The sequence below is a fragment of the Anarrhichthys ocellatus genome, unplaced genomic scaffold (assembly GCF_004355925.1).
Source record: "Anarrhichthys ocellatus isolate YVR2014 unplaced genomic scaffold, GSC_Weel_1.0 scaffold2, whole genome shotgun sequence".
NCBI lineage: Eukaryota > Metazoa > Chordata > Actinopteri > Perciformes > Anarhichadidae > Anarrhichthys > Anarrhichthys ocellatus.
The window spans coordinates 6,100,286-6,126,514 of NW_022280032.1; the positions used below are offsets into that span (position 1 = coordinate 6,100,286).

General features: G+C 41.7%; 2 protein-coding genes across 5 annotated transcripts in view; one reads left to right on the top strand and one right to left on the bottom strand.

The window, feature by feature from the left end:
* nell2a (neural EGFL like 2a) overlaps window positions 1–5,336 on the top strand; it is a 70,483-nt gene extending 65,147 nt beyond the window's left edge. The window contains exons 19-20 of one of the 2 annotated variants that reach the window (XM_031856799.1): window positions 2,901–3,041; window positions 4,566–5,336. In XM_031856799.1, the coding sequence (XP_031712659.1) occupies window positions 2,901–3,041; window positions 4,566–4,731 (307 nt within the window). In that variant the 3' untranslated portion in view covers window positions 4,732–5,336. Of the gene's footprint in view, window positions 1–2,816; window positions 3,042–4,565 lie in introns of both variants that reach the window. The other variant, XM_031856790.1, reaches the window with a different exon arrangement.
* Window positions 5,337–11,374: 6,038 nt separating this feature from the next.
* Window positions 11,375–26,229, bottom strand: part of tmem117 (transmembrane protein 117) — a 42,734-nt gene continuing 27,879 nt past the window's right edge. For all 3 annotated transcript variants that reach the window (XM_031858380.1, XM_031858400.1, XM_031858390.1), the window contains 5 exons: window positions 23,724–23,823; window positions 20,863–20,960; window positions 18,453–18,612; window positions 15,275–15,404; window positions 11,375–14,227 (listed from right to left, as the gene is read on the bottom strand). In XM_031858380.1, coding sequence (XP_031714240.1) covers window positions 13,566–14,227; window positions 15,275–15,404; window positions 18,453–18,612; window positions 20,863–20,960; window positions 23,724–23,823 — 1,150 coding nt within the window. In that variant the 3' untranslated portion in view covers window positions 11,375–13,565. The remainder of the gene's footprint in view (window positions 14,228–15,274; window positions 15,405–18,452; window positions 18,613–20,862; window positions 20,961–23,723; window positions 23,824–26,229) is intronic.

Consider the following 26,229-nt stretch of genomic DNA (forward strand, 5'->3'; position numbering starts at 1 on the left):
ATTACTGAGATTTTAAAGAACTCAAAGGACGGTTGTCTGCTGTGATGGAAGTATACATCTTCATTGAAGGACTCTTCCAAGGTTGAGAGAACAGGAGAAAATGTGTGTGCCTGGAGAGTGGGAGGTGTAACACTGTGTATCGTCTCTGTGTGTGTTGATTGATGAGTATTTGCAGCATGTGTGTTTTTGTGTTGTGTCGACTGTCCTCTACATGCAATCCTATTTCTCATATAAAACAAAATAACATTGCGTTCACCGTATAAATCTTTCACAGCGAGACATATGCACTATTCTCTTCGTGGTCTTCTGCTGCGTCGACCTTTTCCAAGGTTTACACAAGTGTTTCCCAGTGAGCCTGACAGAAACAGTAAATCCTTCTACCTGTGATGCCTCTCTCTCTCTCACCACACATAGCCATTATGCATATGAAATGCAAATGTCATCCTTTACATTCTAACACACTGTCTTGCCACGACCACACTCGGCTGTACCACACACCCACACTTGTGTCACTCCTTCTGTTGAGCGACTCACAAATCATCCTCACTGTGGATCTCAGACAAGCACTTTGCTCCTTTTCCTCCCTATTTCTCCCCTTTTGTTGCTACTAAAGATCAGCCATAGAGGATATAAGTTGGCTCTATTCTACCACAGATTTATGGTCTGAGAAGCAACACTAATGCCATTCTTCCCCCCCCCCCCTGCCATTAAAATGCTGCCCTGATGCCCGGACCCGAGGGTTGCTTTTTAGATTTCTTACAGCGAGCCATTATATAGGCGCTTGAAAATCACTGCTCAGCGGAGAGGCAGCGGGGAAGCACAGTCGGCTGAAAATGGGCTCGCTCGGCTTCACTCTCGCTGAGGCTGTGCACACTGTCGGCACTTATATATGTTGACACAAACAGACACAAACACATTTGAGAATGCGGGCGCGCCGGTCCCAGCAGCAGAGCACGCGCGCACATGCAGTATACAAACACGAGTAAGTACATGGTATTCACCATGTCCACACACATGCAGTATACAAACACGAGTAAGTACATGGTATTCACCATGTCCGCACACATGCAGTATACAAACACGAGTAAGTACATGGTATTCACCATGTCCGCACACATGCAGTCCGTGTTTGAGAATGCAGGCACCCCTGTCACAGCGATAACACATGCTCGTGCTTCCATACATCCACGCATACACACAGTCAGGCTTAGAACACACTCGATTAAAGATGCACAGGAACAGATATGCAAAGCAAAAGACCACCAGCCATGCAGTATAAAGAGCAGCATTTGAAGGAGAAAGGCTGCTGCGCGATACCGTACCGGGGCTCCGGTAGCGTGACAGGGACATGAAATGAACCTTGAATGCTGCCACACTTAGCAGAGCCATGGCTGTCCAGGCTCAGCAGGGGCCTTAAAATACACAGTGACAGCAGCCAGATGGGCAAATCATTCTCCCAAGACCAAGACCTTCTCCGCTACCCGTGGAATCATTGGAAATCAAGAATATGGCCTTTGGAGAATGTGCACACATGGGCCCCTTGTGATGTGCTATCTTGTTAAATCACCAGTAGATCAAAGAAGCAAATTCCTTTCGCCATAGGTTGCACTTTAGGTCGAGGCAGATGAAAGAAAGACAGCGTGATTACATGCCGACTGATTCCCAGGCAAATATAAATATAATATGACTAGTTTTAATCTTCTGGAGGAACATAGGGAATCCTTACATCTGTCTAAGTAAAAGCAAAGAGATTAAACAACAGATACTATGACCACTGAATGCAAAAGCCAGATTGAAATAAGATCCTTTTGAAATATCCCAAAGAGATTAAAGAACAGCTTCAGTTTTAGGTTGATCAAGCTTCCATGACGCACCGCTCTCTGTGAAAGGAAAATAAAAGCTGATTGTATAGCAAATCTCTTCCTCCTTTGTGATCTTAGGCCACATCTGCATAAAGATGATAATGTCCCTTTTCGCAGCGTGGGACAGATACCTGAGGCTACATTCAATCCCTCCCCCTGGCTACGAGCAAAGAGTGCCACTCGGGGGGATTTCCCACTTCAAATGTTTACACACCACACAGAGGCAGGGAGTGGGCATTAGCGCTGCGTGAGCCTTTGCTTTATAGCCGGCCTAATTTACTACAACATTTCAAAAATGCTGAGCCAGACGATTTTCAGTGATATTAAATATCCCCAGTGGGACACTTGCATCAAGCCTCATGTAACTTAATGTGCGTATGCTTTTTATGTCTGCGTCTGCGCTTAAACATATATAGTCTGAGCCCATATTTCATTTCCAGAGTAGATGTGAAGCAGGAAGGCTCATTGATAGCAGCGTAAGCAGAAGTGGGTCAAGCCAGAATGATATAGCGTACAGTAGTTAGGATGTGTAAAGTCACATACTGTATATACAGTATATATGACCTGTTTTCTCAGGCCAATAGAAAATGGCAGCGGGAGGAATCCAATAAAGCTCTCAGTGCTGAAAGTTTGCTGTGAGATTTAATATGGGAACAACAATGAGAGAGGAAAGCTGGAACATTTACTTCTACTGTCTGAAGAGAAAAACCTGCTGACTGTGTTGGAGGATTGCTCTGCTCATCTATATTTTCTAGGTACCTTAACAACCTTTTTTTTCATTATTAAGTGGAGACGCTCCCTCTGGCATGCAAATATACAGCGTCAGGAGAAATATGTGTATTTGCATGAATAACCTGTTTTGGGCTGGAAAATGCGATTTTATTATTTCGAACTGTCTCTCTTTTTCTTCCGTCTGTCTATCTTTCTCAAATTGTCTCCCTCCCGCCTCTTCAGCAGGGGCAGGTGGACTGCTGGCCTCTGCCATGCCCGCCCGTGGACTGCGAGTTTACCGTGGTGCCTGAGGGCGAGTGCTGTCCCCGCTGTGTCACCGACCCCTGCCAGGCCGACACCATCCGCAACGACATCACCAAGACGTGCACGGACGAGCACAACATCTCACGCTTCAGCGGCTCCTCCTGGATTAAACACGGCACAGAGTGCACCCTGTGCCAGTGCAAGGTAAGGCACCAAGCCCCCCCCGCTGGCAGCCTCGAAACAGCAAATTACAGTTCGGTGTGAGACAAGACACCAAAGAAAAATGGTTTGGAAATTGAGAACCCTCTGTGTTTTGTACACTGTAGTCCAGACTTTGCGTTGGGGAGGCAGTTTGTGCATCTTTGACACCTCATGACTGTATTTACTACACATGGTGGTAAACATGTCTGTATATGTTGATTCAGCTGTCTGTGTGCTGAATCTGATCCGCACACAAAGCGTTTGCAGGTGGAAACACACATCTCACCAAATTTTAAAGAACAGTAACGGAAAAAAGCACAAATAAACAAAGGAGGTTAATGAAATGAGTAACTCTCAATCTATTGTGTAGACCTCATAGTTCCATGTGATAGTGATTGGCTAGAGAGAAAATACAATATTCATACTCCAAGAATGTGCTTTTTTTTTGTTCGAAAGCCCAATAAAGAGCAGCGAGTATAACAAATGAGATGTTTGCTTTCAAAAGTCTGAGTTTGATATTATTAGGGAGCAAGTATTCACTTTCTTTGTCTGCTATATATTAAGCAGCAGCTAGCAGCCAATTAGTTTAGCTTAGCATAAATACTGGACTAGCCTGGCTCTGTCCAACATTGACTCTCTAGCCAATCGTCTAAAGTAGTAAGTGTATTTCCCAACATGTACTACGAACTATTCCTTTAATCAAAATGAACTGAAACCTCGGACAAAGACAGCCCCTTATAACTTGACGTCTGACTCGGCTACAGCACAAACCAGCAATGTGTACAGAGCCTCAGATATTCTATCGAGAAAACTGAGACAAACTCGCATAATTGGTTGGACTAAATCGGGCAGAGAAAGCTTCTCTCCACAAGTTTTTGTTTTCAGACTTGTGGCACAGAACAATCACTGGAAAAATAAACTATGCAGCCGAATATACTCTTCATTAACAATTGTGAGCATAAATTGTTTGCCTCGGCTTCAGGACTAATCCACAAAGACTGACTCCGTTGTCTGAGTTTCTAGGATGGAATATTTTCTCTCTGCCTGCCTGACGATGATGTCTACATCTTTCAAAAATGCTAACAGCCATTAAATATATGCTATCTTTCAAAAAATGTCAAAGACTTGCATTAAATTCAAATATACGAGGGTGGATTTATTATTTTTGGACAGGTACAGTCAGTTTCAGAGCACTCTGATTTGGTCAGTTTGGTGATTTAGCACATACAGTGCTGTGCCTGCAAACCTTTAACGATGAAGGGAGTTTATCTGTCCCCCTAGTTTGAAGCGAAATGACTCTGAGACCGCTCACTTTTCTACTCTCAGTAGAATAACTCTGCCTCGGATCAGTTGGTGCCAAAATGACATCCAGAGGAATCTTAAATGCCAAACTGAATCTGTATGCTGCAGCACCGCCGCCACCTGAAAATATTTACCGTTGAGATCCACAAAGACTTTTGATGTGGTCAAAGTGTGACGATGATCCATTAATATGTTTCTTTGCCTTCTCTCTCCTCTCACTTGCAGAATGGACACATCTGTTGCTCAGTGGACCCCATGTGCCTTTAGTCCCGGAAGATCTGAAGGCACCTGTACAGTGTTCTCCATGTACAAACAAAGTAACACCACCCTTATGTCTCCTCACTGTCCTCACAGGCGTAGGTCAGATAGTGTTTGCATTGTTAGGATTTGATTTAGCCTGCTGAACCAGATGGGTGGGGGTTACGAATCAGTATAATTTATACAATGTCACATTGTCAAATACAGACAATTGTACAAATGTAACCTTCAGGTCCTTTCTGATGATTTCTAGCTCTTATTGTGTGCTCTACATTGTAAACCCCATACCTCAGTTTTTGTGAATACTCTGTGACCCACGTCTGCCCCCTCGACTCCTCTTTATACCAAAAGCAGACCTTTATCATACCAAACAGATGATGGACTACAGTTTCCTCAAACCCACTCTCTTTGTTCTGTCTCTCCACTTTAGAGTGAACCTTTAAGGATCACTGTTCCCCACTCTGCATCATCGCTACATAAATCTGTAAGATATTACTATTACTGGCATGACTGTGCTTGATGTCCAAACATTTTTGCTGATTTCTAAATTCTCAGTGATGATGATACCCTAGATAGAGTAAAAGCAGTTAGCTTAAGCTTCCGTTGCCACATTTATGAGTTGTCTATATTATGTGGTGCTTTGTAGCATTTTGTTCCATTTCTCCTTTTTTGTAATTTTTTTCTTTCCAAGCTTGTTATTGTGTAATAGTGAAATAAAGTATTTCCATTTACATTTAATTCTTGTCTGTGGCTCATGTACGAGTGTGTATTCATTGTGTTTCGAAGACAACATTCGGTTGCCAGTTTATTAGGTACACCTAGCTAAAACAGATGCAGTGTAATATAACAGTCCTGCAATAAATCCTACCTTTATGAAGATTATAATGTTCATGTTTCTATTATTTTGTCCACTTCATTTATATCAATGAGGGATGGCTAAATAACAAGCACCACAAACTACATCCTCCAAAATGATCAAGTTAAATCAATTAATACAGTTTAAGTGTATCAGCACTGGATATATGAATATTTGGTTGTGTGATCTTGAATTCTGTTTTTTATCAGGTTCAGAGTTCTACTTTAAGGCGTGCGTTATAAAGGGTAAGTTCTAAATAATGTCTTATTTTAAAGTTCAATACATAGTTTACGAAACAAATATATTTTGCATGATCAAAGCCAAAGTCTCTGTAAAAGGCAACATAGTTTCAAAGTTCATTATTGACCTTACAAAAGACAATATACAAAGAATTCTTACCTCAAGTCAAGCCCTTGAGATGAGAATATTTTGCCAGCAGCACCATATTAATTTTGTTCATTTATGTTGTATAATACGTGAATTAATTTATTATATATTTGTGTTTCCTTTCAATTTAAAAACAGCACTCCATAGATGTACCGATAGCAGTTCGCTCATTCAATTACAGAGGTGTAATAGTTTGTTGAGAGGATCTTAAATGTTAATAAATATACAATCAGCAGTCCACCTAACATTGTTATGTTCTATTCATCAAGGAGTAAAACTGCAGGGTATGTGTAGCGTTTGTGGCTTGACTCTTTGTACAGTATGTATAAGAAACTAGTCACTGTTTTGGTCACAGTGCTGTACCCGCGGTAATCTCACACTAGATTAATAGTGTTTTGTTTAAATCAATACTGCTGTGATCTTGCCTTCCACCGTAAAACACTAACTTCGGTTCGATTGATTCTGTAAATTAAATAAGTAAAATCAAATTTGTGGCTTTCATAGATCCAATACTAATAGTGTTGTTACAAGATTTTAAATTAGGCCCCTTGTGTTGAATACACCTCAACAAACGCATCTTTGGAGGCAGAGAAAGGACCATTGCATGGATTCCTCTCCTCCCTACTTTGTCCTGTGCCTCTGGAGATGCTAGTAATACTTGTATCGCAGAAGAGCACTTAAAGCTCCTAATATAATTATCTATCAGATCACAGCTGCGGACAAATGAGTTCAGCCTTGAGATGGCTTTATTTCCCCGCGGAGCATCCTCTCCCATACCAACTGATTCTCCGACTCTGCCTTGCAGCTGCTTACATTAACAAACAGGCAACGTAACAGGGCCCGTTTTTATTCAAGCACACTCCCCGCTCAGTTGAACTTTTTCTGCCCACCCCCTTCCCCCCCAAAAAAAACTTTCTACCTCAGGTTATCCTGACTCTAAGCTCATCCCTGAGTTGAATGATAGGGCAGGGGACATGGGCAGTGGGCAGTGGGCAGTGGGCAGTTCGCAGCGGCTGCTCCTAGGTTGGCAAGGGCACCATCTGGCCTGCTTTGGTCCAGTGGCTTCTAGCTGGTGGTGGCATGGAGCCAGTGGGCACCTGAGTAGTGGTGGCACAGCAGGGCACACTGGTCCTCCAGCTGGCTCCTAAATGTCCAATTTTCCATGGCAGTGCTGAACCCCTCTGCAACAGATGCCGGGACCCACAGGGAGTCCACTTCACTGCCTGTCCTATATTCACCGTTAATGACCACACATATCACTGTGATTGTGGCTGGCAAAGAAGGGCAACAGAGAAAAGTCAGTTTTAATTTAGTGGAGAGTTTAAATGCATTTGCATGCGATAGTAGTGTGCTTTATGACAGTTTCTTTCATTATGTTTTCAGAGATCTTCCATTCTTCAAATGGCTCTAATTGGTCTGTAAAATTCACTGTGCCGTTAAAGAGATCTCTGAAAGACGGAGAGAAAAGGATCGTGCAATCTCTTGGCAATCATCACCTATGCAGTAAGTATAGGGAAATGACATGAACAAGTATTTACTTGTAGAATATTTGCCTCATATCACAGTGTAAACTCTGAGCTTTCTGTTTGTTCGTCACAGTTTCCCGAAATGTGCAGGATTGACTTGAATGCACAAACATATAGAGCCTCAGCCAGAACAGTAAGGGAAGTCACTTTGAATCGACCGTGTTTGTCTGCACGAAAGCAAACATGCAGACAAGTACAAATGCTCCACAGTCCCACGGTGCCTATATGGCTTTGTTTTCCAGATTTAACTGTAGCCAAAATAAGCAGGATTCAAAATAAGCACTGGTTCTCTCTGCTTACATTTCTGTAATCTGTAAATTTGGCAAATGTTTTCATTAGTCCTCTCCAAATTAAAAGAACGACAAGTCAAACTGTTCTGCAGCTGGCGCTGTATGCTGATATTACATCTGGAAACTGGGTATTGATGAACAGCATACGTTTCGTCAGCTATGTGACTGATGTGACGGATTGCCATTTAACCCTGATGGGACATTCGTGGTTCCCAGATGATGAATCCTCGTGACTTTGTTGATCCCCTGACTTTTCCCGTAGGGCCACCGCGAGGCTGATATACAGTATGTTTGTTATTCGGTGTGATACCACAACAACTATTTATGGTCCCCTCAGGATGAATTGTAATAACTTGACCCAGTGCCTTTTCATTTAGCACCATCAAGAAAAGAATACCTGCAAAATGAATGACCTTCCCATCAGCCTCAGATGAAATTTGTGTTTAGTGCCAATTACTAACTCTCAAACGGGCAGTATTGTTGCAGTATACTCCGACCCGATCATACTTGGAGAGAGAGAGATTTATTAGAATATAAAATATGATTATTAAGATTATTTATTACTGGAGGAATCTGAAGTTATGAAATTAACCACTGTTAGATTATTTTTACAATGCACATAAAAATGAAAAATACGTGGTTTCCTGAGGGAGACTGAGATACAGATCAAAAGGGAGTGAGTTAGCCTTGTGTTGTATTATTATATTATATTGTTGTATTATGATATTTCAAACTACATTTTGTTTTTTTTCCCTTCATTGTCCAAATTATTTCACCTCGCTGAAATGTGTTTGTTTTGTTGTGTTATTTCAGAGTCCTACATCGAGGTTTCCAAAGTAAAGAATGAACTTAAATGCTCACAAAAAACTGTTGAATACTATTGGATATCTTTCGCAATTGCACAGCATATGTCTGTTAGATTTTGGGAGTCCTAGACATTTTATGAGTCTGACACCCTCTCTTTTATTGTGTGGCTTGTGGGGTAGCCCATTCCAACGGTATGACACAAAAAAACTCCAGTTCAAAAGAAATAAATACAGGATTTAACAGCAAAAGTAGCTGGATTCTTCAACGGTGGATTCTATCACTGGCTGCTACAAAGTATTTCAGCACTGCAACAGTCATCACTATATTCTCCACTTGATTTGACTGAAGAACAATTAGAATAAAACCAAATCCCCTTTCCCTCATAGAAGAATATTAAGGCAGACATCATTATCACAAACCCGTGTCGGGGGATTCAGTCCTCCAAGTGAGTTGTTGGATATGTTGAGAAATATATCCGAGCAACGCGTTCCTCTGTAAGTTATCAGAAACCTGCAGAAGAAATTAGAGAGGAATTCTGTTTCCCTTGCGGCCACTGGAGACAGAAACCATCTTGGGCTCAGTGAAAGGACTGAGGGGGAAACCTGCTAGCTGGCTGGGACTGACTGCACTGATACATTTCACAGGGTCTCCCAGAGTCACGGAGCTGTCAGCACAGAGTGATGGGCCATGCCAGGACATGATGCACTGATCTAATTGGAGGATAGCTCAAAGACAGTAGAGGAGATTGCAGTTGATCTGTAGCTGTGGCTCGCCTCCTCTGGGGGACTTTTCCGGTTTATATTTAGCTGTAGAGCAGTTGAATTTTTCAAACCTAGTTCTTGTGTCTTTTTTTTTGATTTGGTCCTAGAAGACATGTCAACAGAGCAACAACTTGTAAATAATGTGAAATGTTTCAAAAATGCCTCCAGAAAGACCTGAAAAAAAAGAAGCTTATTGTGATTAAAAGCCAAATGCAGTCAATCACCAATGCTCCCGACAAGTAAATGCATTCACTGCATTGAGGAGGAAGTCAATTCGCTGTTAACACAACATGGGCATAAGGCCTCAACACCCCACAAACATGTTTGAAAATCGTTTCTGATGTGTTCTCTCAATTATTGCATGCTCCTCCAAAAATCAATATCTCATCCCTCAGCCCAACGGAAGACTTGGAAGAGGCCTCAGTCAAACAGTAAATACTATCCGACAATGAAATATATTTTCCCAGAAAAACAACTGCACTTCAGAGGATACGTTTACTGATGATGACCCGCTGCAGAGCACAGTGGTGCTTTAAGCTAAATGCTAACTACAGCATGCTAATGTGTCACATTGTCAAGGCTAACATGCTTTAGCTTAGCAGGTTTGATGTTTTCCAACACATAGTTTTGCATGTTAGTTTGCTATAACTTGCTAATTAGCACTGAATACAAAGTACAACTGAGGCTCGTTAGCATCGTTGGATGGTTGGGCCTGGGTGGGATTGTGCAAGTTTCACCCATGAAGCATGGGAATACACAACTATCTTTTTCTTGTGGAGCATAAAGGGACTACACCTACATTTCGTTGTGCAACCCCTTGCATTTGAAATTGACAGTGGTTAAGCTAACTAATTTATGTAAAGGCAGTCCACAAACTTCCAAATAGCAAAACAAAGCTCAATGATTTTTTTATGCCTCATGCAAAATTACAAATATAAATCTCAAGGTGGCGCTGGAGTAAAAGTCAGGGGATCAACAACAACATTAAGATTCGTCCTTTCGGTAATGTGAATATCTTTACGAAATAATAATATTCGTTGGAATACTAACCGTCAGACGGACTATTCTATGCTCAGAGGCATGCTTTTAGCGTGGCTAACATCGTAAAATATTTGAAGTACCTTAGAAATAACAACAATAATAGTAATTTCTGTAGCAGAACGTTTTTTCTTCCTAATGTTTTATCTTATTAATTATCTCACAGCGCCTTAGATTCTTTCAACAACGCCTTGGAGAGTTCCCAACCCTGGTTTGAGAGCCACTGCCTTAAACTAATTCTGTTCACTTTTCCTCCCTCAGACACTTTCAATCTGATCTATAACTCATTTACACGAATACATGTCCTGTAAGCGAATCCTGTCAGAGAAAGAAAAGACACATAACAAATTCAAATTGTTTCCCCCTGGCGTGAATCAAACGGCAGACAGGCCCAGAGCAGGGCTCACACTAATCTGAGCCTGGTGTCATGTGTACGCCGGCGACATATTCAAGTGTCCTTGTGAAGACAGTATCATTATTTCTCATATCGCCCGTATTAATTGGGTCAGCAGCTGCAAGAAGCTTGACCTGTTCTTTTCAAAGCATAGAGAAACATTTTAAACTTTAGAACTTTTCTCGCTAAACAGATCAGCAACTCACTCTGATATCTGCTGAATCTCACAAAGTGGTCAGAAGAAAATAGAGATAACAAATGTCTTGATTTATTGGTAACACAAGGTTCAACAGACATACAGCACACTGAGCAAACACCGAAAGAACAAACACACTTAAGGAACTGAAGGAAGTGTCCGTTTTGCAACGCAATTCAATGAAAACAGAATGAACAACAAAAGAGGAAACCCTCACTTTTAACCTGAACACATTACATCACAAACAGATTAGACCCTCCTCAAGTCCAGAGATGTTCTGCCCTTTGGTGAGACACTGAAATTTAACGTCCTCATAGAGCTGTAATGTATAAAAGGAAAATGACTGAAACAATTATGCTAAATAAATTGACCTGTTCACAGAATGGCCTTTGTCAAAGACAAGTGTAGCGGTACATCTATGCACGTCGCCAGCCTCCAGTGCACACACGCACACATTCACACACTCAACATGCACTATTAAATATAAAACATCCTTTACAGACACAAACAGACACCTCTGCTTTCACAATGTACACACGCACACACACACACACACACACACACACACATACACATACACACACGGGGAGTCCGGAGTGTACCACCAGAATAATTATGAAGTTTTACAGCTTTGTATGTATAAAATCAAGTAATAAATGAATGCATAAAAACTATCTATTAATAATAAATGAATTAGAGGAACATTTAAATGGTGTATTAATAAACTACTCAAAAACATGTGAGCAGAGTACCACCTAAAAATTAAACAGAATCCAAACCCACAGCAGCAGCAGCAGCAGCAGACGGAGCTCTGTCTAGCTTGGGATTCAACTTGAAGACGTGTTCACACATCTTTAAGCTCTAAAGAGAAATATTCAATTCAAATGCAATTCTGAAATGAAAACTTGAAATGTTAAAGCAGCAGGCGGATTGTGAGAAACATTATGATAGACCGGAATATGAGTAAATGGAATATAAAAAAATACATTTTTTTTTAAAATACATTTTGTGATTACATAATTAAATGTATAATTTAAAGACAGAATTAAAAAAAACATTAACTGGCAAATGTTGATGATCTTTTAATCACTATCATTTTACTTTAGTATATAAATATATAGATGCCAGCAAATTGAATGAAATGATTTGAAATTGCCTTCTCGTCAAATGTATTCATTGATTATAATTGAACACTGCAGAAGTCTGTAAATATTCTGGTGGCACCCCCCCCCGGCTACATGTACTTATAACAATGTTGAACAAACTCACAGTTAGGTTGTTATGGAGCAAAAGATGTGCTTATTTTTGATACTTTTTGGGGGAAATCATTTTCCAGGAAATTATAGTACATTACAGTCCATTATAATGCAGAGTGATGCAAGAACACTTAATATCATTCCACTCTGTCGTTCATGAATATATCTCTTTTAAATTTGCATAACATCTTATGCAGCAATACTTATTCAAAAAAACTGTAATATTTGGTATCGTTGGTCCAATTTCTATGCAAAGTACTTCATTAAATGTGCCGAACTTTTACAAAGCAGTATAGTTAGTAATAATAGTAGTAGTAATAATTGAGTTAGTATTTTGCACTTCACAGCAACTTCACAAAGAGCATTCTGTTTTGGACCTAAAGTTCCAAATACTGTTTATGTATTTTAAAGAGACTTTGGCAGTGAACACTTTCAAAGCCAGTGTAAAGATAAATGCTGCAGGTTTCAGTTGCATTTAAACATCAGGGATTTTTTTTTTTTACACGAGGAAAATGCTTCAAATAAATAATTTTTCATGCATTCACCAGGACTGCGAAACTATTTCTAAGACTTTTAAGGTTTATCTAGACATAAAGAAGCCCTGAGCTTTGGAGCAGAAGCCTCCCTTTGCACTTCAATGGCATGTTTATACCAAGGGCAAAAACCACCTTTCTGACTCTGTTGGTATGCAGTCCAGGTGCAGCAGCCACATAAGCAATGATGAGGTGGCTTATTGGTTAACTATTTGATCTTAGCTGATTGCATTTATTATCTCTGCAACTAATATCAAAGCGATGGCCTACGAATAAGTCATCAACGCACAATGATGTCATTTCAACAAGAAGTGAGAGTAAGAGTGACGTCACACGAGAATAAATTAAAATGATAAAGTCTTAGGATCAAATGAAGTAACAATTGTCTGTATGCCATGAAAGCAAATATAAGACATTGCTATAGTAGACTGGAACTAGGACATCTTCCATTTTGTTGGTTATAGTATTATATACTGAATGTTTCGATCTGTATCTGAAGATATTACATATCAAGGCACTAGTGTAGCAGTGATACAATAAAATCCACTTGTCAAGACTGTAGAAATACTCCTCTCATATAGGCACCAAATAGTTTCCCGTGACAAAATTGAATTATGAAAATGCAAAATCCGAGTGAGCACCGTGTCAATTAAAAGTTTGCATTCTGTTTTAAAAGAGGTTTGTTATAAGAATTGGTGCCGTTTTAGAGGCTTTTTAAAAAGAGTGGTTTTTTTCAAAAATATATTCAAACAAATGCAACTGCAATCATCACTTTGTCTCTCTCCTGAATCTCACCAACAGTTACGGTCAACTTCTCTCGCAGCTTCGTCTTTATCCGAAGAAAAGCGACGCTGTAAGATCTTGAGCTCTCCTTTTCAACCTGCCCACAGTTATGTAGTTCAAAGTTTCAGGAGCTCACGAGGTCACGGAGAGAGCTTATGGACATCAAAGGAGACGGCTGGTTCCTCCTGCTCTGCGCTGTCAATCACGATGCTCGGGTGCGTCTCTTGGGTCTCCATGGAAATAGTCGAGTGCGTGGAGGGCGTCGCTCCGAAGTGCGGCCCGTCCACCGAGAGAAGCATGGGCGTTCCCGCTCGTTTCAGACTGTCGCTCATGGTCATGTGCACCTCCTCCGGCGTCACACCCATCTCCTTGCTGTACTCCGACGGCGACTTCCTCTTTATCCTCTCGTACGTCTTGTCTTGGTTTTCCGGGAATGTCTCGCTGTCCTGAAATCGCCCGAACAACCAAACGAAGAACCCGAAGAGGACGAACGCCGCCAGGCTCGGGACGAAGGCCAGGGACTTGACGTAGAGGCTGGCCCCGGTGTAGCGGCTGTGAAGGAACATGTCCCGCTCCACGTAGGTTAGGTTGCTGTCCGGGTTGATGTTGGTGGAGCGCCACTCATAAGTGAGAGTGCTGCGGTTGAAGAGGATGAGCGTTTCCGGCTCCTCCACTGTAAAGATCTTCTCCCCGGGCCCGACATACTGACCGTACTCGTAGGGCTGGTAGAAGATCTGGTTCTTCCACATGTTAAGGTCCAAAATCAGCACAAGGAAGATGATCCCGTAGTTGAACCACTTGCCTGTAACGAGACACGACACTTCTGTTAGATTACAAACAAGGCTATCTTTGACAGCGAAGCAAAGAATAAACAAACATGCACGGTACAGATAATTTCACAGACAGGCAGATTGATGTACAGCACAAGCCTACTCCAAACAAGATCCAGAGAGCAGAGTCAGACAGATAGATACGCTGTCACCTTCGTTTATCATGAATCCCTCTCCCTTTGCATAGAGCTCACGCATTAAGGCAGATCCATTTGTAGGTGCTACTGCCTCAACAGTATCTTCTAACGAGATCACTACATTACCATGAGACAGCCATCTACCCAGGTTGACTGATAGCAGGCAGATGTCTCCCCGGGCATACGTGACACCTTTCCCTTCCTTTCCCCTGAGATATGCTGTTAATAAGCTTTTAGTTAAACCAATCACGTCGCACCGGAGCAATTTCCATAATGCTTAATGGATATGCAATGCATTAGGGTTAACAACCTTTCGCGAATCACTGAGCGTTTTGACAGCTTAACATTTAGCACGGGAACATTGGTTTTGCCTTCTCTTTATGGTTGTGAGTCTGCGTGTGCATGCAGCGGAACAAAATGGAGAAACCGGGAGGACGGTTCCGAATGGGAAATACACTCGCTCTCCGAGAACATTAAGACACGGAGATGAGAGATGAGTCTCGCAGGGCGGGGAGGAACACGAGGAACAGGAAAAAACGCAGTTGCAGCGGCGGAGCCACCTGTGTGCCACATCAGCTACACATTATTGTAAATGGTTGCTGTGGTTTAACCATCAAACTGTTTCCCCTACGGAGGAAAAGGGAAAAGTAGAGCAGGGAAAGCATTTTTTGGTTCTCACAAAACATTTGAGAAATAGGCCAAAGTATGAGTATGTCTCGCTTTTGGACCATTTGATTTCTTTTTACTTTACTTTGTCTATGAAAATGTGTGTTAGTTGACTTTAAGTTAAAAACTAACTAGTAATGCTAAAGATACTTGAATGAAACAATGAGATGACGCCGTTGTTTGTATGCAGCAGGCCGTGCACGTGTCCGCCCGTACCTGTGATATGAATGTGGTACTCCTCTTTAAAGATGCTCTTGCAGACAGGAAGCTTGACTTTGACATGCGTTGTTGACATTCCTGGTAAATTCATATCCAGGTCACCCATGAAGTGAGGGAACTCCCAGTCCTGAAACAAACACACACACACACAGCCTGGCATATAAGCTTATCTTACGACTGTGCTCATGTAGCCTCAGTTTCAGATTTAAATAACCACATTGGCTTGACAAATGTCAGCCATGTATCGTGCTTTATTGGGTGTTGAACACTGAACTTTCTCATATTAGCTGATATTACTTTGTGTTTACAGGTTTGTGTAATGTACTAATGTGCACTGGGATTTGAACTTGTCAAAACACATCAAGAGGTCAACCAAACTGACACGTAGAGGCTGCCCATGCCCTGTGGTGTCACGTGGCTCTTTGTGCTAGTATGTGGTTATATGTGGTGGCAGTCACTACTCTTGATAAGGTATCCAAAAAAAAGAAAGAAATTAAAATCACATGAAAGGTTTTTTTTTTTTTTACAGATGGCAAGAAAATTTAGAGAGCATATCTTTCTCAAAATGTGGGTCCTGTGAAAACTATGTATTTCCTAAACAATAATGTCAATAACTTTTTCAATGAATAGAGGAACAGTTCATATGAAAAATCACCAAATTTGAATATATGTGTTTTTCACTGGACAGTGATGAAATGTAGAAACGTGTGCTTCACTTAGTGTGTGTTAAGCAAATGAAAAATGTACCATCTTACATTCTTTCCCAAAATACTGCCTTGCAAGTCCTCTGGGGCCTGTAAATGACTCTGTACCATCTGATGTTGGAAATAGTTCCTTCAATTAAAAAAAGTTTATTATTGAAAATAAATGCCATAATTGTATTACGATAGGCTTTATTTTATAGTGACTAATCTGCTACTGTTAAAAGTGCAATACATATATTTTTTATATATACTCTTAAAATCTCAGAGTATAACTGTATTTAGTGACTTTGCATTATGAAAATGTGTTATTAAAATGGCACAGATGAAACTAATAAAAAATAAAATAAAATCACACAAAGACTGATGGCAAAGAAAATTAAAATGTTTAAAAACGTTTCTTTCTACTGAGCTGACTTAATCATCTTGCAAATGAGCTTTTATCGTCTATTACAAGAAAAAAACACATGGTAAACGTAATTTCAACATTTTTCTTTTCTGATTAGCTCCATTTCCCCTCGGTTCCCGTTATTTGCACGGAGCTTGCTGCATCACACTACCGCACGTCTACATTCGCTGTATCCTCGTGTGATCTGGAGTCTCCTGTGCCACTATCTGTGAGCAGCATAACAGCTTGGTGATGGCCCCCTGGATATTAATTAAGTCCTCCACTCCTCTTCCATATCTGCAGTATCTGTTGCTATAGCACTAACAGGCATGGCATTTAAGCCATGCACCTCCCTCCCACCAAATAATGAGTCTCTGCTAAAACATTTAGGAAGAGTATACTGGCAGTGTGTATTGGCATATCATCCACAAATGTAAATGTATATTCATATGCAAAGGACGTAGAAATCTGACATTCAGCTGGGAAATGCAGAAAAAACAGTTCATACACAAAACTGTCGAAATAGTAAAACCCAGCTTGGAGGCATATCCAGACAGGTCATTAATTGGAGTATTAATTAGTTTGAGAACAACAACAAGCATCTTTTCTCATGGAGGTGAGAGATTAACTATGGCACCCCTGTGCTCTGAGATGGAGGCGAATGAAGCTGTAGGGAGGGCTAAATTTACGGATGAATTTTTATCGACTGGTGGAACGTAGCGACGGCAGACCAGCGCATGTGCCGCGTAGCAGCGCAGGCTAACTTGACTCATAAATAACTGTAGTAGAAGTGCTTGCTGTACACTGTGCAGAAAATGAGAAGGGCCCGTCGTAAACAAATCCATGCGAGTGGAGAGCGATATACCGCCAAGTCAGAGGGAGAGGGAGTCGCCGGACCAGATGTCTCGGGGAGTCAAGCGGAGATGTCAAAATAGGGAACGTGTTCGTCACGTCACATCAGATCAGTGGCTTTTTCAGAAGGCTGGGAAAGCTGGCCTCAGCAAGACACCAGCATTTCTGTGAGGAAACGCTTGCATACTGTAGACTGAGCCGTTTCTCTGTATCTGCATAATCACAATCATTGGGTGAATGAATGAGAAAAACACCACAGTGTGAAGTAATTACTGGCCGGAGCAGCCAGAAACCCTCCTCAAAACAGTGAATTGTTTCAATAAATAAGTCTAGAAATCACTTTTAGTTCCAACTCCAGTTCTAATACGCATTACCATGGTAATTACAGTGGTGTCCTTGCCAGGTTTCTGTGGAGCGGTGTATTTGTAACACTGGAAGATGTTCTCCCATGCAGCCTCTTGGTAATAAGCATAATCCACAGAGTAGACACGTATATTTAGGAGATACCAAATATTAGTCTTGCAGCGTGTCCTCTAATACCCACCAACAAGGCCTCGTGAAATACGTTCATTAAGTATTTGGAGAGGCCGTGTTGAATTAGGCTCACAGTCAAGCCACATACTGGCTCCTGGCTAGAGGCGTTAAGAAAAATAAAATAAAAATAAGGCCTTCTCTCACTCTCTTTCTCTTCAATACAGATATGTGTTTTTTTTCCCCCCAGACAAACACATTTGCTTATTCATGAGCCACTGACACAGGCTTTATTGATGTACACTCCTGTGGGAGAGAGGACATCGGGTTGGGAACAAAAAAAGGGTGGAAAGAGAAAGTGAGGAAAAAGTCCAATCTTGTGAGTCATCATTAAAGAAAATAAACTTGGCTCACAGGGGAGTCGGGGAGGAAAGGGTGAGTTCATGGCTGAGTCCTGGGAAAGAGGGATGGAGGGACTTAAAGAGAGGAGATGTAAAAGAGTAAACAAGAGTTTGTGTTTATCTATGTATTTGTGGGTGTATGTATATGTGTGTGTGTGTGTGCATGCTTTTGTATCCATGCCAACTGAGAGTGATCAAACACCCCTCTCGCTGCTCTGTGCCGCAGTGCCCCATTGATGAATAGGAGGGGAGGGAGGGAGGGAGGGAGGGGGGAGGGACAGGAACTGGCAAGATGGGTAGCGAAGTAAGCCAAGAAACCTCCCAGCTCCCTTTTTTTAATTGGCCTCAGGGGAGCGGTCTACCTGCATGACAATGAGAAGGTCGAAGACCAAGACGAAGGAGGCCAGAAAGGCCCTGGAGACCTCGTCGCTGGGCAGGAAGCCTCGGTTCAGGTGGTCCCAGCTGATCCAGTCAGTACTGATGACCAGAACCACTACCGACGTCAGAGAGAAGAGCACTGTCCTGCAAGGAGAGGAGAGGAAGAAGGGAAGGACGAGAGGAGGAGAGGAGAGGAGAGGAAAAAAGGAAAAAAAAGATAGGAGAGAAGAGGGTAAGGAAAAGAGGAAAAGGAGGAAGAGGAGAGGATGTAAGAAGAGAAGAGAAAGGAAGGAAAGGAAAAGAGATGAGACGAAAGGAAAGAAGAAAAAGTAAGCACAGAGATGAGAGGAAAAGAGAAGAGTAGAAGGAGGGAACGAAGGTAAAGGAAACAGAGGAGAGGCAATGGGAAAAGACAAGAGGATGGGAGAGGGAGTAAAAAGGAGGGAAGCAGAGGAGAGTGGATGAGTGAAGGGAAGGAAAGAAAGGGGGAGAGAGGCGAAGACACAAAAGAAAAAAGAAAGAGGAAAGATAAATCAGTGAATGACGCACATTAAAAAGACCTTGAAAAACATTTAAATATAACTTCAAAATTTCAAACTACGTGATGTGATCAGTTAATATTGTATATCTTGGAAGACAAACAGCTCCACTTCCTCACCCACGTCAAACACAAGAAAAGATAAATCAGATGAATTCAGTTTCTCTTTTCGTGGACTCAATAATGTATTGAACAACAATTTTACCTGGATTTGAAAAATGGCAGCAGATAAAGCTCCCAGGAAGATGAATGTGCAAAAAAGAAAACGTTGTCTGTTTGTGGATGCAGAGACAATGCAATTCAAAACCCTTCTGCATACATATTTCCATGTATTTCCATATTTAACATTGAGCCGAACTATTTCATTCACCTGCATGCAGCAATTGCTGTGTTCTTTTTTCTGTAATCCTTCACACTCTCCGAATTGTGTTTATGTCACATTGCTGTAATTCTGCATTAACTGTTTACTGGGAAATGTCTCCGCCATCGGAGGAGAGGCACATCGAGAAGGGCTAGTATTATCCTCCTCTGTGCATTGTGTCTCAATGTCACCCAGTGATTGCTGTGCGGTTGTGTGCATTCTCCCGCCACACATCGGCTGGCTGCATTGCAGAGAGCGAATGCCAGCTCATATCCCATTTCAGCTGTGAGGGAGATGCATTTTTAGGGTTGTATTATTCCACAGTGAGATTCTTTTCCTCGGCTATAGGCCCATTTTTTTGGCACCGTCTTTTACAATTTGCCACGACCCTTCAGCGCATATCGACAAGATGTATCCAGCAACGCATTTTATCAATCATATTTTCAGCTCTGAATTTCAAACGAAAGCTCATCAAATCCGGCATTGATTGGGAACAGTGTGAGTCGGGGCATCCGTCGATAAAATCAAGGGCTGCGGAAAAAATGTCCGAACAATTCGACTGCTTGCATTCTAATCGCAGGTGAATCAATTCTGCGAAAAGGAAATGTTAAACACCGCAGGCAAACGTCTATTGTGCCGACCTCTCTGTGTACATATCAAACTGTTTCAACCGTATCCTCTTCCCCATGTCCCTTCATTTCTCGCCATGACCCTAACGTGAACCACCGGAGAGGAATTCGTCTGTCGCGTTTTGACTGACAGCACTGAGCCACTTCGGTGAATGAACACCGCCGGGACCGCGCACTGGTGGTGTAATACATCAAAACAGGGAGCGCTTTACTCGGTCGTCTAGTAATGGCCGCATCGGACATGGTTTGCGGCATTTGTTTAGCAGTTATTTAAGGGTCACAGCTTGTGGTAGAAGAAGGAAAAGACAAGGCTATGGTTTGCCCCGTGACCTTGCTGTGTCCATTGATTTTCACCCTGTTCTCCTAATTAAAGGTGCTGACACTGAGTGAGAGAAGATTAACACGGCTATTGACTGCGTGTAACCCTGCAACGGGCTGGAGCGACCACACGTGCGGACACACAAACACACACTACACAGCCTTCTAGGAATACATAATGCATTTTAGTAAGTAAGTAGGTAGAGAAATTGATATGAAATCTTATGTGCATGCAGACAAAGATACACATGGTGTTTTACGATTGACCACGGCCAAATTCATGATTTGGTGTTACCGTTTCAAATTTGAATTGTTATTAAAACCATTTTGACTAATGTATTAGGTAGAAGTCTGCTCCTCTGTGGAATAGTGATTCTCTCCTGTTGGTAGCTGTCAGCGTAGTAGTGCAGCGTGTTTACAGTTTAGGCTATTTGTTGGTGAACAACTCCTCAAGACCCGAGCCAAGTTTGTCCCATTTCTCTTTCTAATATGTGTTGTATTTTCATACGGTTTGATCTCTAATGGTCTCACGGAGTTTATCAACGTACCAGAAGAGAAAGATCCTGTTGTTGCCTTGCTTCCAGAACCTTCTGGCTGCTTTGCCCCAGTCTGGGTAGTGCTGATCCTGGAGCATCATATCTGTCACCTGCAGAAAGGGAAAGATGTACTGAATTACTTATGAAGAATGGATGTAGAGGACGTTATGCCAGTTTAGCTTAGCTTTCCATAAAGACAGAAAACGGAGGCAAACTGCAAGCCTGGCTGTGTCTAAAGGTAATATTCCATATATAAAGAACACTAATTAACATATTGTTCCTAATCAGTGCAAAAACTGAATTGCAAAAACCCAAGTTCAGTTCAGTTGTGGCTTTACAAATGGGGTTAATGCTGCACTATTTCCTACTTCCTACTTCCTTCCTGGAAGTTACTTTAATCCATCTTTTGGTCACCAAATGAACAATTCCAAATGACCCAGGTTATTTACACACACAAGACAAGTGATTATATGCTATTTATGTTCAACTATTAATTAATTGATACTGAATAACACTTTATCTGTGATTAAACCCTAATGAGTCTGTAATAACCTTCAATAAATATTGACTTGTTTAATTATTATTAATGTTGAGGTTGTACCTGTCTTTCCACTGCCTATAACAGTTGGTGATAATGTTTTCACACGATTCATCTTAATGTCATCACTAATAATAAATAGTAGATTTTCCTAAGTGGATACAGAGTTGTATCAGGGAGCGCGTTATACACGAGTATAATAATTGCCCCTGTGTATTCTTTGAGCCGAGCCACTGCTGCAGGAGCAAGGTCAGTCTGTCAATAAAGCGCCTCGCTGCAGTTACTGTAGCTCTTGTTGAAAAAGGGATTTGAATCAGGCAGCGTGTTCGAGATGTTTCTGCCGTTGCAGCATTGTGGAAAAACAGACACTTCCTGTTCGCTCATCTCGTGAAGACACTGTAAATCTGCAAGGCGAGGGAGACACAGAGGTCATCTTCAAAGTGCCTTGTTGAATTAATCGAATGTAAAAAACCTTGTGGGTAATTTCTGGAATCAGCACTTTGACTTGGCCCAACTTTTTCTCTCTCTCTCTCTCTCTCACACACACACACACACACACACACACACACACACACACACACACACACACACACACACACACACACACACTCTCTCTGTCTCCCTGATTCACCTTCTCACTTGCTGCTTCCCCTGTCTCCCTTCTGACCAGACTTCTACATTTCCCTTTCCCCTTCACCTCTGTTTCTTACTCCTCCCCCTCTCTCCTTCCACCCGCTCTCTTTCTCTGCAGTATGTACTCTAGAATACTAATGTGACCGGTGAGGGAGCTTGTCAAGTTGTCTCAGCTGTGTGCATGTCGGTGCCAGAGCCCCACTCCTCCCACCACAGGTAGTCCACTCCCGCTGGAGCTCTCCTCCTCTCTTTATGTTGACAAATGAACAGAGGTAGGTTTCTCCTCCAACACACTCTGTACCTCCCTGTGCATTCATTGTTTCCTCCGACCCATCTTAGATCAAACTGCATGTTACTCTGAGGATTTGGTAGCAGATTGGACTGGATCGGCACAGGGAGCTTGTAAGGGTGTGTCTTACGATGGTAGAGAGAATACACCTGACCTAGTATTTAGAGGAGTGTGTGAAGAATGGCTAAACCATGTATCTTCCATATGATTTTAATATATTTCTTAAATTAACTGTGGATGAAAAAAACATTTAAGTTCAACCTGAGCTGACAGAGGACTGTCATTGTTGCTAATTAGCTAATCTAATAGGGTATATCCATCGTACTCCAATCTATCCTCTCAGACTTGGCTCAGAGTGTGGCTGCAGAGTTGGTTGTGTGAGGATTAAATTCCGTGCATGGACAGTACAGCAGTATTCAATTCGGGTTTAATTACCTCAAAAAACAGGCTTTGGCTGATGTGAGGCATCCATGTTTGTTTGCTTTTTCGGGCACTTCCATGAGCACCAAATCGAAAAGATTAGAGCAGTTGGAAAAATATGATAATCACGGTTGTGATTTGGATGTTTTTTACTTAAACATTTATTTACAAGTCAGAAAATGGTAATTATGGTAAATCTAATAAGACATGTACATGGCACAAGACATCCTTCATCAGTCACTGCTGTGCTTTGAAGCTAAATGCTAAAAAAACGTCAGATGTTACCGGATGTTAACATGCAGACGTTTTGCATAACACTTTGGTGAGTATCATACCTTAATACTTTTTCGGACCGGCAGACATTTGTCAATATCAACAACTGAAAAAAACTATTACATTTGAGAACTTCACCTTGCATTCAATGAAAACACACGGTTATATTTAAGGGGTAGGAGCATATAAATATATACTTCTTCCTACTCCTTTTTGGACATGTAATATATATTGACTGTATATTAAGAATTTGCTCTATACTTTTACTGTGCATTTTATTGTTTATTCTTGTTCTCGTTTTGTTATTCATTACATTGAATAAAAACAATCTATCTTATCTATCTAAGATTTATTATATGTATGGGTATGGAAAATAGTCGTTTTCATAAAAGTATCAAAAATTGTGTAGCATGTTGATGTAGCATACTAACGTTTTGCAATTTAGCATCTTCAACATGAGCTTTTATCTCAAAAACAGCTGCAAGACTTTGACTATTGAGAAATTGGAAATGTTGCCCTGTTGGAACTTGATGAATCACCAAAACATTAAGATTCATCATCTGGGAACCATGAATATTTGCACATTACCAAACCATGCTGCTAGCGTGGCGCTAAAAAGATAATTTTTGTATCAGTGCTTTTAATAATGCAGGATTAAAATTCTAAATTGAATATTTCCTTTCATAAGTGCAAACTTCTCTAATGTCTTTAGAACCTCACCATCCAGGCAGTGACAAAGTCTCCCATCCACGTCCCCACCGCAGCAATCTTCATGAAGCTCTCATTCCGGATGCCCATGTAGTCCGTCACCATGTGAGGCCTGTGAGGAAAGAAGAGCAAGAGTGAAAGGGACATAAAAAATGAAGTAAATGTTATGAGGGTAGTAAAAGGAGGCAGACACGGAAGGGGGCAACAAGACTCACAAAAAAACGAGCCAATAGAGGGAGAGTCAGTGCAGGACGAAGAGAAAACAGTCACTGGCGCTAAGTATCATGATACTAGCTGTCAGAGTAAATCAATATCAATCTGATCCTGTGAAAACAATGAGCGATGGCTCTACCTTCCATAAAGCCCTGAGGATTGTAAACAATTTAGACTAGCGCCATGGAGTTTATGCACTAGCACCGCTTTCATTTGGTCCTGTAGTGTTTGGCAAATTTGTCTCATGTCTAGTCGATTTCAAATCAACATTGCCCCCCCCCTCCCCTCCCCTATTAATGCACTAGATCTGACTGAGCTCAGTTAACATCAACTGCAGCAGCACAGAAGCAAAACATAGACTAGGTCAAGACGTGCCATTAGTGAGACAATCTCACATGGAATAGTATCTGATGAGAAATGGCATGCTTTCTTTTGGAGTCCTAGTTATCCCTTCATCTCTGTACAGTAAGTGAAGACGAGAAAGCTTTTGTTCAGCCCCACAAACTCACCCACACAACACACTCACACACACCACATCACTCTGTTTTCTCCAGGTAATGGCGCAGGGAGGGAGGAAAAGTGGGTCAGTCGCCTCCTATATGGGACCCGTGCCGGGGAGAGAGGGGGAGAACAGAGCGCTGTTTGATCTCCTGGCAGCAAGTGTCTTAGAAGCTGAGTTGAACAGGTGGGGCACCCATCACCTCCTCCCCTCAAGCCCCATCACACTCCCCACAGGTCATAATCATGAATATAATAGACGGCGATGGATAGGGCTCTGGCTGTGCTTTCAAGGGGTCGTATTTGAAGTCAATGGCTCCATTCGTCTTTGTTTCCCCCCGGTCATTTTCTGGCCGCCAGCAGACACCGATAAAATTGTTTTCTATTGCACAAAGAGGCTCTGGAAAATCTCCCCTACAACCTGCTCGTGTACATTTCATTTCCTCTCTCTATAAATGCTTCATTTTCTTTTCCTTTAGCTGATTGCATTATGAGTTCCACGCGGCGTGCTATTCACCTTGTAAATGAGTCGTTGTCAGACAAGTCTAAACAATCTCTTGAGAAGCAATGGAGGGCAATCCTTTTAAGTTATTAGCTAATGTAGCAGCTTTAATAGGTGTTCATTTCGAATTAATGTTAATTGCTCGTGCCTTTTTCACATTATGTATGAGTCTAGACCTGAGAAGCATAATAAATGCTCATAGGCAACACAAAACGATGATGACTGATTGTGGCAAACCAGTGACCCAAAATGTCAACTACGCGTTGACTGCAATTGTGTGCAAAATACTCTTCCTTGGAAGGAAACATTATAAATCATATGTTGTCAAGGCAGCATGCATTTAACAGATTTGACAGGATTTTATTGACGAAAACGTGCAGTACTGCGGGTGACGTATTGCCTCGCTCAAGCCCGCAAATAAAACAGCCTTGATTGGAATGGCGATTTATATCTGCATTAAGTCAGTTAGACATTCAGCAGCTTGGCACTGCTCCAGTTACCAAGGAGAACCCATTGGGAGTCATTTAGCCACAGCGAAATACTGATCGATACTTCTGGAAATGCTGTCTGGCACCACATGCGAGGCTTTAAATCTAAAAAAGAAACTACCCCACCGCCAACCCCCCTGCCCTTCTCACATATTTAATTGAGCAAATGTTACCCCTGTGCTGAAAGAGATGGTTTTATTTTTTTGCAGAGCACCTATGATGAGTTTGGGGAGTCTTCGCACTGCATGATCAGAGGCAGAACTCTCTGACTTATTCATGCTGACTGAAAATGTAATGGCCTTTAGAGCCGAATGACCTAATGAGAGAATTCAGTGTAGTGGAACATCAGTACAGTAGCACCATGAATAATCAGCCCCAAAATGGCCCCCGTGGCCTAATCGCAGAGCCAGTGGCAGTGCCAGCACGGCCGGCTCAGCCAGCTCTGACCCCCTGTGGAATGTTATCAGGTCTCCCACACTTCTTCGGGCAAAATACTCAAGGACATTTCAACGCCTTTCAAAAGTCTTGTTCCATCACGTGCAAGAAATTGCAATTTTGCGCTACAGAGGGTACGGAGTTATGGAGTTATGAGTTTGGACATTACCCCTGTGTGACATTAACATGAAAAAGGCCATTTAAAAGTGGTCATCTGCAGGATCATTGCGTTTTTATTTTTGCTTTAATTATCTCAAGTGCTTAGAAATCATTGTCATGGTTATGAGATTGCTTGGTTAGAAATTGTGGATAGTACTGCAATGTCTCTTTCTTTGTGCTGTACATTACTTTGACTAGTGCTAGTACTAGCGTTCGGAAGCTT